Source organism: Rhea pennata, chromosome Z, assembly GCF_028389875.1.
Source record: "Rhea pennata isolate bPtePen1 chromosome Z, bPtePen1.pri, whole genome shotgun sequence".
NCBI lineage: Eukaryota > Metazoa > Chordata > Aves > Rheiformes > Rheidae > Rhea > Rhea pennata.
The window spans coordinates 80111712-80129703 of NC_084702.1; the positions used below are offsets into that span (position 1 = coordinate 80111712).

Sequence of the window (17992 nt, forward strand, 5' to 3'; positions counted from 1 at the left end):
TCTTGAACCTCTTAATCTGGTAAATTTGCATGTGTTCATTTGCTCTGAAGAAATGAAAGAGGAGGTCATTGGCGGGAGACCTGAGCTGTTTTAAAGGCCGAGTCTGGAGCGTGCGGCTCGGGGCTCCGCCTGGGAAGCAGAGCTAGGCCAGGCGGCTCTGCGCGAGCCCGGGAAGCCCTCGGCGGCCGCCGCCGGGCTGCGCGGGGCGGCACGGGCAAACCGGGGACAACGGCAGCCCTGCCTCGAGCACCGCTCGTTCTGCCTCTGCTTTCCGATTCGTCACCTACGTACGCAGAGCTGGTGGGTGTCCCCTCACCAGCACGATGCTGCAGACCGTTCCCTCTGGATTTGTGCGGCGGGCGGAAATCCGGGGTTGCCAGCGCTGCCGTGGCGCTGAAGTGGTGCTCGTAGCGGTGGCGCTCAGACCTCTGCCTCCCCGTCTGCCTTCTGCGCGGGTGTTTCTCTTGCTACCCAGTGGAAAGCAATGGCCAGGTGGCTTGGTGGTGACGAGGCGGCTGCTCTGGTGAGGTGGAAGGAACAGCACCAGCTTTGAGATGTTCATGGTGTTTCTGAAAGTCAGTAGGGTTACCTGCTTGCATGCTTTCTTCTGCTTGGTGGTAACAGCAAAGGAAGACAGGCCCAATGCAGTTTTCGTATTTCCCATACCAAAATGCATCTCCATGTATATGCCCAGAGCAAATTCTGTAAGTAATTAAGCTCCCCAAATAAAATTCAGGATATGTGGCACATTCTTACTTGTACAGGTTTATCTTTGTTTTGTCTCCATATTTTTTCATAGAAGCACACATGTGTATATATAATCTGCTTATAAATACTATTTTTGTGCTGATGGAACAAAAATATCCTCTCTGCTTCCCCCACTTCTCCCTTAATCAGTTTGCGGGGAAACGTAAATACCAATTAAATTAATTCCTAGAGTGTTTGCCAGGCATTATCTATGGTGCCTCTGGGATTTTGTGCTAGCACTTTGACGAGTTTACATCAGATACCATGCATCTCTCTCTGCCTGGAAATGACAGGCTAATATTTGCTCCTTTTTTTGTTGTTTGTTTCAGGTTCACAGGTTAAGGGATTTACATCACTGAGGTTCTTGATTGAGCCTTCGGATGTCGTCACTATGCGTGGAGGCAACGTGCTCTTGAATTGCTCGGCAGAGTCGGATCAAGGAGCTCCGATTATTAAATGGAAGAAAGATGCAGTCTTCTTAAACCTGGCAGTAGATGAAAGGAGACAGCAGTTGGCCAATGGCTCACTCTTGGTACAAAATATAGTCCATTCAAGGCACCACAAGCCAGATGAAGGTCTCTACCAGTGTGAAGCATCATTAGAAGGCATTGGAGCTATCATCAGTCGGACAGCTAAGGTCATGGTAGCAGGTAGGGAGAAACTTTTCCTACCTTTTAGACTGCTGGAAATACTGTTTGTGACAAGTTGGATGTTTAAAAAGCAAAAGCTTAAGGAAAGGCACTTGTAGAAGTGCTGTGATTCTTTTCTCCCATCCTCAAAAGAAGTAAAGCTGGATATGACATTTTTACTACAGTAATTTATTTCTGACAAGGTATTATTCTTGTTTAAATATGTCTAATCAACTCTTTGTTGCTGTAAGTTATTTGCTGCATATTTATTGTCATCAAAACAGAGGAAACCTCTGAAGTTGGTAATTAACTGCTTTTTCTGATGAATTCAAGATCAGAAAAAGAAAATGCTGAACTCCTGTAGGGTATAGAACGTACAAATTTTATGGTTTAGGAACTCTTTCATAGACAAGAACTCATTATGCAGCTTAATAAAATTGACAGCCTCTTTGTATCTCCTTTAAAGTACTTGTGTAGGTATATGACAGAAGGAATAGGAATATACATTATCAGGTGTTTGAGAACCCTTATGGCTTCACATTGACTTACTGAATATCTTTGTGAAAGATGTTCATGTCTGAAAGTCTAAAGGGGTCTCTTGCTTCTCCATTATTCCCTGGAATGGATGTAATGAGAGCTTAATCATGTAATCATTGAAAAAGATGCTTGGAAATCCTTGAATGAAGGGTACAAAAAAACCCAGAGTCACTTAACTAATGCCGACTAGAATGTGCTGGACTTCAGAATAATTTTCTTTAGGATCATTAATTAAGAATATCAGCAAATTTGAGGACATGCTTTTTGTTTCTCTACATACACTTCCTTTCGGAAGGAGCTTTTGAGTGTTGCTAGAGAGCTCTGATGGACTACTTAAAGAATGCTATGGTTGCCTAGCATAGATACAGATGGAGCTGGACTCCTCATAGGCGCCCATGCAGAGGTGCCCCCATATTGTCCTTGGGGAAGAAAGAGGACAGAGTAAAATTAGTCTTCCCCCCCCCTTTTTTAATGCTGTGGGAAGAAATGGTAATTGGCATTTAGTGCTTGGTTGAGCTTATGAGCTTGTTAAAAAGGTTGCGTAAACACTCCAAAACTTGTTGGTTATGTGAAGGAGATGGCTAGGTTTTACATAAAGGGAAGAGGAAAAGGGAAAGAAAGAAAAAATCAAAGGCGGGTGCTGGTAAAGCTTTCAGCCTTACCTGGCTGCACCTTGCACAGCCCATCAGGGAGACATACACTTTTCTCGGGGTCTCCAGGGACCTAGTCCATGCACTCTTTAGTTTTTGAACAACACGAGGACAGAGAAAACAAGTGAAACTTAATCCAGGAGCTCTGCAACTTTTGTTGTCTAGTTCTTTGCTAAACCCTTACGCTCGGCTGGAGCCCAGGCGGCTGTTCTTCCTGCCAGTCTCTAGTGTCCTTCGTGAACTCAATGTCCTCTCCCATCGTAAAGGTTTTTAAACTGAAGGTCTTATCCCCCGTCTAAACCCAGCTCTACTAACTAGAAGAGACATGTTTTCTCATGGTACGTGACTACAATAGGCAATAGCTGTCCCTACCCTTTGGTAGCTTTTCAGCTCTTCTCTAATATATCTGCTCTCCACCACTTTTTCTCTCTAAATCTCTGGTCACCTGAGTCTTGCGTGGTCGTCTGGGAGCGCGCTCTTAACTGAGCTCCTGGAGCAGCAGGCCTCTGCGCGATCCTTGCACAAAGCCGCGGAGAGTCCTGCAGAGGCGGCCCTCGGCCGGAGCCCCCAGAGCCGGCGTGTGCCAAACGGGCAATCGGTTTGTTGCTGCCAGGTGCTGTTTGGCCGTGATTTGGTTGTGGGCAACCAGTAACTAATAAAATCACTCCAGTTACTCTGAGTGAATGCACATATGTGACACTTCCCTGTAGGTTTTTTCTTCTGTTGTGCTGTGCCCAAATCTGAGCTTTTCAACTATCCTTTGCACAGCAGATCCTGGTCTTGCACCTCTTTAGTAGTGGTAGGAAGCTTGGAGGAGGAGGGGTCTTGGTCTGTTCATGATCAATTTGGATGAAACTGGAAGGACTAATAAAAATTTCTTAATTGGAAGGAGTGAAAAGAGTAAGAGGCAATCAGCACAAGCTGGGAAATAGAGGTAATTCATTTAAACATTAGAAGAATACCCCACTTTTCCTGTAAAGGTGATTGAACACTGGAACAGGTTGCTCGGAGAGTCTGTGGAGTTTCCATCTTTGGGGATGCTCAAAGCCTAGTTGGGCACAATCCTGAGCAATCGGCTGTAGTTGACCTGCTTTCTGCTGGGGAGCTGCACTAGACAGTCTCCAGAGGTGCCTTCCGCAGAGGTGCCTTCCCCAGCATCAGGGATTCCTTGTTTCCATGATAAATGGTTCATATTATAAGGTGGAATATAAGATGTATAGCATTTAAAACTGGCAACAAATTCTCTAATTAGAAGTGCTCTTTTGCTCTCTGAAGGACGTACGTATTCCTGAGTGAGCAGGATTGTTTTTGAGGGAGTTGCTGTGCAATGTTGGCAGAACATCACTGACTTAAGGCATTGGCAGATGGAAACATGGCAGAGCAAGGGAAAGAGGGTGAGAGGAGAAATGAAGGTCTTGCACTCCAGTATGTTGTGTTAATCATTGCTTGGCAAAGCAAACAAACTTATGTTCAGAAAAGCCTGCTTTCACAGAGATGGGGGAAGGTAACTGGACAGAATTTGATTTAGAGTTATAACAGTTGAAAGCTGAATTTTTCTGATCCATTATATGCTGTACAAGGTATCACTGCTAAACAGAGTGCTTCTAGACAGCCTAATGCCTTCATCAAAAGGCGATCATGATGGTATGTTAGATTGCGCTATCCTGATGAGTGGGAGAATGTGATCATGTCAACAGCACTTATTCACACCTCAGTTAGGAGCCTGTTCATATGCAAGGTTTCATTCTTGCAGGATTTTAAAGCAAGGATCATGAGCTTTAATATTTCAGGGAGGATTTGGATAGAGATTCATTCACTGAATTACAAAATCATCTTAGGTTGTGTCTTTAAACTGTGTCGGTGCATTTTAAGCATTTGCAGTGCTTTTTGGCAGTGTGGAATACATCAGCATTAATGTTATTTGAGGTCAAGATTGCCAAACCATGGGTATGCGTAGGGGGCATATATCTTTTTTGCAGTTAAGGCTATGAACCTGATTTCATCTCACTCTTTAAAGCATTAGCAGTCAATAAACCAATTGCTGCTAGAAGGTAACAGTCAACTTTGCTTAGAACAAGCTGTTCAGGGGTACTGAAAGTACATTGCTCTCTTCAAATCCTTCACCTTACGCTCTCATGGCTTAAAGTGCTTTTGATAGAGAAAACGTAGCAAGTTTAAACTGTTTTAACTACTCAATTTTATACATGAAGCCTGCCATGTACAAGAAAATACATTTTTTTTTCTAAGAACTTCTCAAGGGTTCTTAAGGCCTTAACAGTTACCGGCTGCAGAACAGTTCTTGGCTGAAATGGAAATGAGGGCACTGAAGAGAAACTAAGAGCTGCTTCCTATGCTAGCATCGTATTAGAAGTCCCAATTTTACAGACTACTGATTATTGGTATTTCTTGTAATTGGTAGGTTTTCAGAGAGAAACCGCACTACAGCATGTTAGGTCTCCGTTCATACGCTGTTGCAGAATTGGTGCTTCAGCAGTTCTGGCTTTATGTTAGCTTGATACGGTTTTTTGGAGGATGACAAAAAGAGAAGCCCAGGGTTAGTCAGCTACAGCAATCTCTGCACTTCAGCGTGAGGCTCCTTGATGAAGACTAGTTCTCTGAGATAAGTTTGAAGTTTTATTTTTTGAGGGGTTGTATTGATTGGTAGCTAGAGAGAAACTTGCTGAAAACAAGTCATCTTTTCTCTTGTAAAAACTGTAACAGATAAGCTGGATTACACACAAAAAATCCATCCAGGCCAAAGTCCTGGCTTTGGCAATGGTCAGTGGCACATGCCTGAAGAACAGAGGGACAAGGCATCCATGCAAATGACCTGCAGAATCCTCTGCCCATCTCCACCGTGGTCTGTGCATCAGTAAATTCTTGAGGCACAACTGTAACATTTGTACATTTAAGAGCCTTTAAAATGAGTTTCTTCAATGAATCGGACTGTTCTAACCTATATAGACCATTAGCATTTCCTTCCTTGCCAGTGTATTTTGCCATCAGTTCAGTCCCCGCTGAAATCAGAGGCTACTTTTGAACTAAAATAATACCTAGGAAGATCCTGTTTGATAAGGCAGCAGAAACTCCGTTCTGTTGTCCGAAGGTGATGGATCTTGCGTGTGGAGCATCCCTGGAAGGGTGGCTGGACAAGGTAATCTTCCTTGAGCTGAAGCAGAGCGTGCACCCTCAGCATTTAAAGCTTAACGCATTAGTTTAAAGTAGGCTGAGGAGGCTTTTTAGACTAAAAACAGTTAAGAGACAGGCTTTGTCAAATACATCCTACCTGATCAAGTTGGCAGAGAAATGCAGCTTGCGGGTATTGCCCTTTGGCCTCCTGGAAGACTATTTTTTGAGAAAATGTTTTAAAGTGTTGTTATGGCAGGTGTCATAAGATGCTTGTCGTGCATAGTCTTAACAGACTTCATTTTGGAAGTAGGTTTTTGTATTGGAGGTGGGAGTAGCAAGGGAGGAAAAAGGGGTCTTCAGGTTCCCACTGCGACTGTGTGTGTTCTAGGACTAAATTGTGTCAAACAAGTTCCGTTTGGAAGAAACGAAACTTTAATCACAGCCTTCTCCTTGAGCTGAAAGTCAGCCTGAGTGTTCACAATAAGTTGTTACTTGGCAGGCAGTCAACAGAAATAGAGATTTTTTTTCATCGAGATCTCATAATGATCCTTGCGGTATTTTTAAACGATGTTCGACACTGTCGATGTGTCCCCCAACTTGGATTTGGAATAAGCCCGCTGCTGGCACTGTGGTTCATTCCTCAGGATTGCACTGCACAGCTGTCCGGGGAGCCCTGGGGCTCGTCTTTGGAGTACACTGGTCACCTTAACTTGGCGCTCAGACTACTGCAGATCCAGAGTACATCTGCTAACATCCCAGCGTGTTTTATAATTGTGCTAGTAAGAGTCAGAAGTAGGCCTTTGCTGTGTACCTGTCTGGAAAGAGCACCTTCAGTTGCCAAAGAGGAAAGGTACGGGACTCAAATGCAGCCCTGCACGTACAGAGCTGGCACGTGGCAGCACCGTGCTGGTTCTGTAACAGCGTTGTCAGATTTCTCTTAATGGAAGAACAGCTACTAGGACAGCTGCTGAACCCAAGGTTAAAATCTTTTGACTGAGAAGAATCTAATTTTAATCCCCATTCAATATTACAACCTTTTTTTTTAATTATTTTTTTTTTATTCCTACCAGAATCACGGTAGATCTTGGGCTGTTTTGTATGACTCCATAAACCATAATAAAATCTGACTATTAAGCAAAACTGAAAAGGATGTTTTTGAACAACAAATTTGGTGAAATGGCTATACTTTTATGAACTTTTGGCCAATGGGTTTTCCTCTAGTATGCCTTTTTATGTAGGGAATTTTTATTTTAAATTCAACTTTCTATAAAGGTCTGAGCTGACACAGTTCAATTAGGTATTGAGTTGTGAATACAGTAAGTGTAGACGTGTGCTTAGCATGTGCGGTGTGTGCTAGCGCACGGGCTACTGCTTAGCACTCGATCGGGAGGTGGTTAAGTTTGGGGTCTTAAGGACAAGCTGATTCTGAATTTTCTTTTTGCTGCATAGCCTAATAATATGTACTAATGGGACTATTTTTTACATCACTTGATGACCTATAGAGCTTAATAGTGTTTTTGCTTAATGGAATAGACAGTTCCTCAGTGTTCACTTCACGCTATTGCTGTTTAATGTTCCACTCTTTTATTTAAGATCTACATGCACCCCACACAAATGTATGCTCTAGCACACCATTTAAGCTCATTAGCACTTTTGTAATAAAAACTAGAAGCAGATCTGAAACCTGAAAAGAAATATTGGGAAGTCAGGCAAAAACATGTCCATTTTGGTCCTAATTTTTTTTCCGTTGTCTTGTGCATTCCCCTCCTCCCCTCCTCCACTGAGAGGAAAAGAGATAACCACAAAACTCAAACTGAACCTGCGACGTATTATCTAGGAAAGTGGTTATTGGCCTCTGAATGTAGTCATTGATTTGTTCTATGGTTATTTTCAAGGTGCTTCATGGTTATTGATTTGACCATATAAGGTTAAAATGTATGGGAAATGTTAGTTTCATGTGACTGCTCTTGACTACTCAAATATTTTGCTCAACTTTCACTTTAAATATACGTACTGCTTAAATACGTAGCAAAAACAAAAATATGCCAGTTTAAGTGTGCACTTTATTTTGCTATAAATAATTAGGAGAAGTGAAGTCCCTTTCAATGTGCTAAGAGCCCTGTGACTTGGGGGTGCCTTGGCAATGATGGTGCATGTCCATGACGGGCCCTACCTGCGTCCAGCTAATACAGGATTCTGGCTTTCACTCATTTGCTATTCTAACTCTTTATGCATCCTCTCTGCTCTTCTTTCATTTTCTGTGTGTTTTGGTTTTTGCACAGAAGACAAACCCTTGTAACACTATGCCTTTCCACTAAACGTAGGCTGACATGATTTCTTCCTCCTGCCTCCTTCAGCAGTGCAAATTGGGAATAGCTCCACTGAAGTCAGTATGTTCCAATGGTCACAAAATTGTGAGTGAAGAGCTAGGCCATGGCTGAAGACATGTTGGTTAATATTGAAGACACTTGGTTAATATTGCACGTTATATTTAAGTGCCTAAATGTGAGCACAAGAGTTCAGACTTACTTTCATCAGTTTCTCAGTTTTACTTTTGTTGTTGGCACATCAGAGTTACTTTAGGACCAGACTTGGAGCAGCAGTCTCCCCAGGACAGGAGGCCTGCTTCAGTCACGGATTTTTTGGTGTATATCCATGCATATTGCTCTTGGGTACGCTTTCTTTCAGGAGGAGGAACAATTAACTGTATACATAACGCAGAAATGTGAAGCTATCTGTTCATCTGTGTCAATATTGCAGCACTGTGGGACACCCCAGGCACTCGGTCTAGGCATACCCCAGTGTTGGTGCCTATTCTGTCACTCCAGCAAAGCTGCTTGGCAAACTTGTTTCAGGGTTGATAGCCATCAAGGCTCTACTCTATATTCCTCCTCCCTTCAGCTCTGAATGCTGAGTAGAAATCTGGTACTGAGTAATGGATGTTTAGGGCTAGTCTTGCTATTTTCATGTGCTTATTTTCCACTTTCAGCTTGCTGAATATCTTTGCTATGCTAGTATCAGTGCTTTTACCTACTGAACCACAGAATGGCTGAGGTTGGACAGGACCTCTGGAGATCATCTAGTCCAACTCCTCTTCTCAAGCGGGGTCACCTAGAGCATGTTGCCATGACTATGTCTGGAGGGCTTCTGACTCTCTCCAAGGACAGAGATTCCACAACTTCGTTGTTGGTTGTGATGTTTTCAGTCCATCCAGCTCTATCCTTTCTTCTACCTCCTACCTCAATTGCATTCATTTTTGGACAGGGGCTTTTTTTTTCTTTCTTTTTTTTTTTTTCTGTGCAACTTGAAGCACTTGTGGTGTCTGTTGTGACCGAGGCTCTAATTCACTACTTCAGCTCATCATGTAGTTCTCCGTGGATTATGGAGTCTGTAACCTCTGAGAAGGGGTCTCGTTGAATTGAATCATGATCCAATAGTCTAGCTGGAAGCTGGCTGGGGACATCCATGCAGCATAGCTCTGGCCTAGCACCGAGCTGCACTGCAGTGGAGCTAATTAGTCCTGTGTCTTGTTCTGTAGGGCTAATTAGCTCAGGGTCTGTGCCGATGGCAGTTGTCATGCTAGCTTGGAGTCTTTTTGCTGTGTTGTGTGGATGTGCCTTCATGTATGTTCATCCTGTTGCACTGCTTCTTGGCTGCTCTTCTGAAGGCTCCTGCGTTGGAGGTAGTAAGCTGGAATAAAGGCACTGGTGGCAGCTCAACAAGTAACGAATTGGATGCCTTCTGTTCTGCAGCTCCATATGTTCGTATTCAGGTGACTCCGTGATCCCTGGTACTTAGGACGCCTGAATACCTAGGGTGAAATGGGGCCTTTGTAATTACTTTAAATGGACTTAAATGGACATTTTATGAGCAATCACATTGCTCGTAAAAAGGGAGGCTTGAAATTTGGTAGTTAAGATAAAAGAATTTGTGCCAGTATGTTTGTTCTTTGGTCATTTTTAGCCCTGTGCTCATCAACCTCAAGCATAGCAGTATTCCCTAGTAGTAGAATATTTGAGTAGCCACCTTCTCTAGTCCATCCCATCCCATCCATGGGGAAGCTGCCTGTTGTCCTTGCAGCTCTGAGTAAGGCAGGGGCGGGCGTGCTGTCTCTCCCAGCACTAGGAGAGTGTCAGGAGTTCCCACTGCTACCGTTCCCCTCCTTTCTCTCCTCGTACCGCATATAAATGCAGTTTTAATTAACAGACTTCATTTATGGAAGAGGTTTTGCTTTTGTTTTTGATGTTTGGAGAGATTTACTGAGACTGAACTTGAGATTGGATTGAAAAAGGAGCAGCCCCGGCTAGCGAGGGCGTGCAGTTAAGTGAATTAAAAGAACGAGGAGTAATAGATCATAGGCATTAGAGAGGGAGATCAGCTTACGGGTAATCTGCCTGGGCTGCCTTGCTCCCCGCAGCGCCTTCGCTGATGATCTGTCTGTTCTGGTTTTACAGGTCCTAAGTGATGAGGTTTCTCCAGCCTCCCTTGGGACTGTTTGCTGCCATCTAATAGATCTGTCAGGGTGCTTTGCTGGAAATTAAACCTCTGTTTTCTTAATGTCAGTTTTATCGTACCGGACAAAGGTGCTCGGGGTGTAAGGTTCCAGACCTGGAGGTTAATGCTCAACTTCTAGTTTCTTCTGGAGTATAAATTAGCATGTGATTTTTTTTTTTTTTTTTTTCCTAAAATTGGTGTAAAAGTACCTTTTAATTTACTTATGTTCTGCAGTCTGCTGTGGCAGTAGAGGTGATAATTAATGCAGTGAATATGTGAGAAGAAACCAGGTGCACGATTCGCACCTGGGCAGCACCTCTTGCTTGTCTAAGACTGCTGCTTGTGCCGCCGACTCCTCTCCTGCTCGGCCCACCTTCCTGAGCAAGAGTCCTTGGTGCAGAGGAGGGGTCAGCTTCTGTCCAGGCTGCTGAAGGTGGTTTTCCATTTGGAGTGGTCCTTGCCCTTGTCCTCTGCCGCTTTGAGTGAAGCAGCCGTCCCGGTGGTGGGCACCCTCGGAGGGACAGCTGGGCTGCTGAGCCAAGTGCTGTCTGGGTTGTGCCTCACCTCACCTTTCAAGGGCTCTTCTAGAAAGGGCTTTTTTTTTTTTTTGCCACTGGAAATTATGGTCTGTAACTTCTCTTTTTTAGGATCTTTCTCCTCCTCTGGTGTTAATGCTGCTACATCAGGTGAGGAGAAGACAGGATGGTCACACCTCATTCTGCAGGGGTTTAAGTCTTCCTTTGGTCTCCTGCGGGACCTTTTCAGTGTGGTGTGCAGGTGCCTCAGGTGCATTTTTGGTCTGTTGTTGCAGGATCTTCTGGAGGAACACAAGTAAAACTGTCAGAAGCAGTACTGTTCGAGTCATATAAGTAGGAAGATAAACAAAAAATGCCGTCAAAGAAACGGAAGTTTACTTCTGTCTAGATGCTGAAATTTAAATTTACTATCCTGAAATTCGTCTCAGCTGCTGTCTGTGGTGGAGGCAGCTAAAATGCAGAGTTGCAGCAACTTTGACCTCTGCGTTTGCCTGGGGGCTGGCCGCTCTGCTCCCGTGCGTGCTGCGTATCTGCATCCCTCCTCCCCTGGGGGCAAATGAGGCATTTGTCTGCCTGTCCCCTCTCTGTGCTGGTGGCGCAGCGTGTTCCTTGGTGTGCCTGGCCTGGGCAGCAGGATCAGGCCTCCCCCGGGGTGCTGCCAGCACCCCAGGCCGAGAGGAGCTGCCCCCACACATCTGTACAGTGCTCCAAGTATTAAAACACTTGGTTAGTTTGAACGGACACAAATATCACCTTGACGAATCTCTTACTATTCTTTTTTTATGTGATCGTGTTTTTCCAGCAGTCTCCTCAGTACCGTATGGCACAAAGTAGCAAGAAACTTTCTGGAGTGCAGGACACTTGCTCAGCAGCACCTCTCCACTTTGGTAATACATGTTCTTGAAACTGCTTCCAGCTGGTGCAATAACTGTCAAAAGGGTTAAAATGCAGACATCTTGCATGCATTTCCAATACAAAATAAATAATCAGGACTTTTCTTGAGAAAAGCTAGGATAAGGCTCATTTAAAAAAAAAAAAAAAAAAAAGTAATTTTGTAGCTATATTTACCTTCCAAAATTATAAAAGAACAAAGAGCTGTTCATTTGGAAATGCTTTGACTACCCTTGCTGAAACATGTTATTTTCTTAACTGAGAGCAGTTCAGTATAATAATTTGGTACTTGCGTTTCAAACCTGGTGTCATGTAGTTTTGGGTAGCTGGATATAGCACTCAGAGCCACGTTCACAGTGAACCTGCACACCCAGCATGCCCTGAACAGTAGAGACCTGGCTCTTGGAACAGCATCTGTAATAGGGAATTGGATCCTAAGCTTCTGTTACAACAAATGGGGAGAATTAAATGCCAGAGAGCAAGACTGGTAGGAGCTTGCACGCTGAAAGCCTGGGGCGGCTGAGGAGGAGCATGTCTGAACTCCTCTCCTTCCCTTACTGGGCTCCAGAGCTGGGGACTACCTGGTGTGCTTGACATATAGCACACTTGGGCATAGTTGGATGGATCATTCGTATTATAGATCGTTAGAGGAAGAAGTAGCCTTGTGGGGTGTGTGTGTGTGGTTTTTTTTTTTTTTTTTTTTTTTTGGTTTGTTTTGTTTTATTGAAGTTTTGGCCAAGAAAAGGGGAGATCTGTGTTTTGGACCTACCTTGACTGAGGAGGTTTGAGCCCATTGCACCTGTTCTCCCATCAGAAAATCTTAACTGTTAGGTCCATCAGCAGAAGAGCCTCCAGCTCCTTCCTACTGAAACTGGGACTAGTCCAGCCAAGGATGCCAACTTGTGAGTTTAGGATGGAGTCCTTGTGTGTGTTGGATGAAGTGGCTGGGACTGTAGAACGTGGTGCTGTCTGCAGGTGTGCTCCTTGGACCCTGGTCATCTCCAGGAGCCTCTGCCCCTACCCGTTGGGGGAGGTGGCCCAGCAGAGCAGGAAAGCTTTAGGATGAGATCAGTGGCACAATTTTAGGCACTGAGGTGTGCTTTTTGGTGATGGCTTGGGCATCTGTACAGTTTCATTTGCTTGAGTGGATCCCACAGGGTGTTTTTGGGTCACTTGCTTTCTAATTTAGTTAAGTTCTGAGAACTTGCTCTTTAGATACCTGAATGCTGTGTTGCCTCTGTTGGTGGGTTTTTTTTTTTTTTTTTTTTTTTTTTTTTTTTTTTTTTTTTTTTTTAAATCCCTGTTCGGACAAGTGCAATGAATTTCAGGAAGAATGCAAATGCAGCACACTTTAAAGTATCTTCATATGATTTAGGTTTGCTTTCTGCTGACATCCATACTAGTAAATCTCCAGAAATTGCTCAGGAGAAATAAACACAAAACATTGAACAAGCGTTCAATGCAATTGCAGTTAAATGCAATAAAAACATAAGGCATTTCTCAGTAGCCTTTGCTTTATGTTTTCCAATAAGTCTTCAACTATTTCTTGATTTTACTTTTGTCCGTAACGAAGATGTAGCCACCTTCAGGGATTTCCTTAGGTTAATTTAATTTTGTGACTTGGAACAATCTTTTGGCCACCTTGCATGCTCTCTTGTTTCCAGTTTAACCTTTTTAATGGATTCTTGACCTTGCTTACTTGAAATCTATACGCGTTTCCGCGGTGATGTTTAATAAGATGAGAGAAGCTTTTTACAACCCTCTCATTTGTCCTTGGTGACCTCTGTTGGGCAAATGAGAAATAGGTCAGTTGTGGTGCGAGGGTGTCACTGCAGGGGAGAGATTTAAATTGGCCGAGTCGCTCTTCAAATTTCAAAAACCACATCATTCAAGCAATTTAATTAAAATGGGTCAGATTTCTCCACCCTAGTTTGTCCCTGTATCTGGCCAAGAGGAGTAGTTGGTGTATGTGCTGGTTTGGGATTTGATTGACGTGAAGCAGTAAAGAAATGTAGGTCTCTGAGCTTCTTTGCATGTCGTGAACTGCTTTACAAGTTAAAATGTATAATTCTTAAACCATCTTATTCCATATTTACCAGCAGATGACACAGTTCGGCATTGACAGGGAATTGAATGGATGACATATAGGTCTCTTCCACCTCTAATCTCCTATTCTATGCAAACCTTTAGCATGTAAATTGGAAGCGTACTTTATATTCTTAAGTGGAAAAATACTCTTGAAAAGCTTTCACTTTGAAAAGATTGTAAATGATTAGCATTTATTATGCTGTTGTTTTCATGCAAAAAAAGAAAATCCTGCCCAGATTTTACTCAAATTGAACTTTTGTGCCTTGCATAATAGCCCTGCTTTAATTTGAATAAGATTCAGTATAAAGTGGCCTGATAAGAAGTTAAACACTATAGAGGGAAAAATCCTCACATAAGCTGCTAAATGCATGTGTTTTAATACACAGACACAAATTAGGATGTTTACAAGTAAGTGGTATCACAAAGGGCACACCAAAAAGTCTGGGGAAGAAAAGCAGTTTAGTGGAGAACAAGACGTTAAGTTTCTTAATTTTCTCTACAGCAATAAAGCCTGGTGAAACGAGGTGAGTGATTGCTTTCATTTTATTGCAGCAGTTCCCACTAGTGCAGCTATAGCTACATCTGTCAGCATTTCCATTATAAACTCCTGTTTTCATGGGTTTGTAAGTCAGCCCTAAAAGCTCACCCGGGCTGGTGTCTGGCATCCAAGATCTTAACTCGGAAATAATTCATGCGTTTGGAAAATAATGCATCTGGCTACGTCTGAATTAAGTAGGGAGTCTAAAATGGACACTGCTGCTCTTCCTCAGTACTGATGCTGCTCTTCCTCAGTCCTAATGCTAGCGAACTTGCGTAAGACTTTTAAGATGCTCTTCTTATGTTGCTTTCCATGTTATCAGTGACTACAATTACTGGCCAGTGTTTATGGAAGGAAACCCAAGGGAGCGAATTGTGCCTCAGACTGACTAAGTAGTGAAGATAGAAGTGCAGCAGGGAGGTTTTGTTTTGATCTGGTTTGTTTTTTCTTGCCTTATTTCCCTCTTTGTCTTATTTAAAGCTAGTTCAGCCCCGTCTGTGCTGTGGGGCGTGGGTTTGCCCATGACGGAGGGCTTCCGGTGGCCTGGCCCGGAGTCCCGGAGCTTTGGACTCCGCTCGGCGCCGTACTGACGCGAAGTGAGCAGCGGTGCCCCAAAGGGTGCGCTGGCTTCCTTGAGGAGCGGTGTCCCCGTGGGCTGGGCCAGGTGATGCTGAGCCCCCCGGGGCAAGGAGGGGACACGTGTTGCATACTTGGAGGTATTGAGGGCCTGGAGCTGTCAAGTAAAGAGCAGTAATTGCAACTTCCAGTTTGTTTGCTAGCAAACACTATTTGACAAATTTGAGTTTCTGAACTGAATTACTGAATTGCAGAAGATGGAAGTAGCATTCTGATCATTTTTTTTGTGGGACAGAACAGTGATGTAAATGACTTGCTTGACCTTTTTCTTTTTTAATTTTTTCTCCCTAGCTTTATCCTGACTGTATGAATATGCGAAGTCCTTAAATTACTGAAAGGAATGTGTGCCAAATTGCTGCTCTAGATATTTAGAAGTTAATACTTAAAGAAATTTCCAAGAACATCCAATCTAGCATGCAAGAAATCTTTGAGTGTTCAGGTACCCTAGCATAAGACGTGGCTTTACCTGGCTGGAGGCAGCTGCAGACGCTTTTCTCTGCTGCATGAATATTAAACAGCTGTGAGTTGGACCCCAGATAGCCGTGAAATGGACTGTAAAATTATGAAATTTAATTGATTGCTTTTTGTGTTGTCTGGGTTTGGAATCTGTGATGCAACTGTTTCAGCTTTTTCCACAGTTGGTAGAACTAGAAATAATTGATTTTTAAGGGAGGAGGACGGGAGAAACAAATTTCCCTTCAAATTGTTGTTTCCAAAACCCGTTTCTTTAAAATTAAACCAAAACTAATGTGTTTTCTCTTGCTTGGTGTGTGTTAGACTTATTCGTTGGCATATTACGCTGTGATTAAACATTAATTCTTTATCAGAAGTGGTAGTAGCAGCATCCGGAGGTGATTGAAATCAATTTGAATATGTTGTGATCTGTCTTTTCTCCTGACAGTTGGAGATACAGAAGGAAATGGCTCTATGCTGGTTTGAAGCCACTAGTATTTTGGCCAACTTCTCTCTCTCTCTCTCTCTCTCTCTCTCTCTCTCTCTCTCTCTCTCTCTCTCTCCTTTTTTTTTTTTTTTCCTTTTTTTTTTAATTCTTTGCCCTTCTCACTTTGAAAAACTTACTCTAGTCTTCTGAATTTGTAGCCTGGACTTTATTCACCCTTTTACATGTCGTTATCCTTCATACTGGTGGACGGAGTGATGAGCAACTTCTGAACCAGATTCATCCTGGGAGTTTTTCTTTATTCCTTCAGTCCTCCTCAAATGCTGAATGTCTCTCCAAAGCTATTAGGTAGCCTCTGCTTGCTGAGGGAGCCGTTGCAAAGAGCTGCTGAGGCAAGTAAAAACGATGTCAAGCAGGACTGAGCACTTCATAGCTTGGCAGATCTGTGCTCACAACTATTCTTTCAACAGGGTTTCATTTTACTATGATTAAAAACAGCCAGTAAAGCGTAAATATCAGGAGGACAGTAACAAGAGGCCTGAATGTGTACGCGGTGAGAAACAGTTTGTTCCCGCGAGGGCCCAGCTGAAGCTGTCCCTGTGGATCGCTTAACTGGGTTGTCAGAAGTGACACAGTGGTTGGTGTTGTGGTTTAATGGTCTTATAGCCTAAAACTTGTGTTCTGGAGTTCGGGTCCCTCCAGGCTGGGAGCGGATGATGCGTGGGCTGCAGATCAGAGGTAATCAGTCGGGTGGGCCGCGGAATCGGCAGGGGCCAGCGGAAACCTGCCTGCCGCTGCGGTAGAGCAGGGGCGTTCGCAAGGGAGCGCTTGCTTTAAACGCCACCCCGGCAACACGCTTCTCCGGATTTTCCTAGGGGATTGGGACGCCCCCTGCTCCTGCCTGTTCAGGGTGGTGCTTGCAGAAGCATCAGCCAGCTCATTGCCCCAGCTCTTCCAGGGAGCAGGTCCTGCTGCAATCCCCCCAGTTACTTTTTCTAGCTTTTCTCAAACTATGGTGCAAAGGGCATGTTTCCCAGCATCTCGCTTCCCTGAGGACAGCTCTTGTCTGTGCCAATTAAACAGGAAAAGCCTGTACTGCTAGTGCGAGGAAAACCCTCCAGGTTTGGGTTGGCTTTGCCCCAGCCGGACACATCTGGATCATTGTTCAGAAGCCTAAAAAATTCTTGAGATAGGACAAGAGACGTTAAAGGCCTGGAAGAGATTGCTAGGGAGGGATGCTTCCTTCTTCTCGGGCTACCCAAGAGAAATTCCTGGTTAAAAAGATCAACCTGCTAAGTAAAGGATTTATTATTATTTTTTTTAATTCTGAGATAAATGTGAACTGCGTAATGTCCTTTTGTATGAGTTTCTGGTGAAGGTAGAAGTCTAACAAAACAATTTTTCCAGTACGAGAAAAGAAAACTCCTTTTCTAAAAAGAAACCAAAAAAGGTTAATAAAGGTCAGGCTACAAAAGACCTGCCAAAGGTAGAAACTTGTTCACGGAGTGCATTTTTCATGCTCCAAACCACAAGGTACTTTGTCAACAGAGAAAGCTTTTATACGGATGCGTTCTTAGAGCTATATTTTTAAACTGCGATTTTCCTCTATGATTAAGTTGTTAAGTAAAAATGATACTTTCTGACTAAACAACCATGTTCTTTCGCGGTGTTGGGAGCTGTATCTTTGAACTTCGGGGATAAAAATAAGTGTTCGATCCTTTCCACATATATTAAAAGTGCAAGACTAAGAAAGAGGGACCTCTTTCAGGTACGCCCATGCATGCACTATTAAGCGTGGTGGCATGGCCACATGTGCTGCTTACTAGGGCTCTTGCAGGGACGGTAGAATTATATTTAAGCCCTGCTGTTGGGAGTAAGATCTGATTAGCCATCTGTGGTTCTGTCATGGTGAACGGGCTGGAGCCTTGCTTGGATGATGCTGAAGAAGAGCAGAATGCAAGGGGATTTTCTTCCCTCCTGGTGAACTTTTCAGGAGAAGAGCATAAAACAAACAAATTGGCAAAAACTTAACCTTTCAGCTTCGGAGCCTGACCAAGTACGGCCTGACAAGCACTGGATATGTTTAGAGAAGTAGGTTAAAAATGTGTTGTGAGAACATCTCTTCTGTGCTTGCGTAATGGTGGGAGGGGGCTTTGCAGGATCCAGGCTCAGTGCTGAGTCCTCGCAGCCACTGGGAGCTTCCTGGTGGAAAGAGGCAG

General features: G+C 43.7%; 1 protein-coding gene across 1 annotated transcript in view; it reads left to right on the forward strand.

Moving 5' to 3' along the window:
- The window catches only part of DCC (DCC netrin 1 receptor), a 551739-nt gene that overhangs the window by 207215 nt on the left and 326532 nt on the right, over window positions 1–17992 (forward strand). The window contains exon 2 of the mRNA XM_062599476.1: window positions 1077–1397. Coding sequence (XP_062455460.1) covers window positions 1077–1397 — 321 coding nt within the window. The remainder of the gene's footprint in view (window positions 1–1076; window positions 1398–17992) is intronic.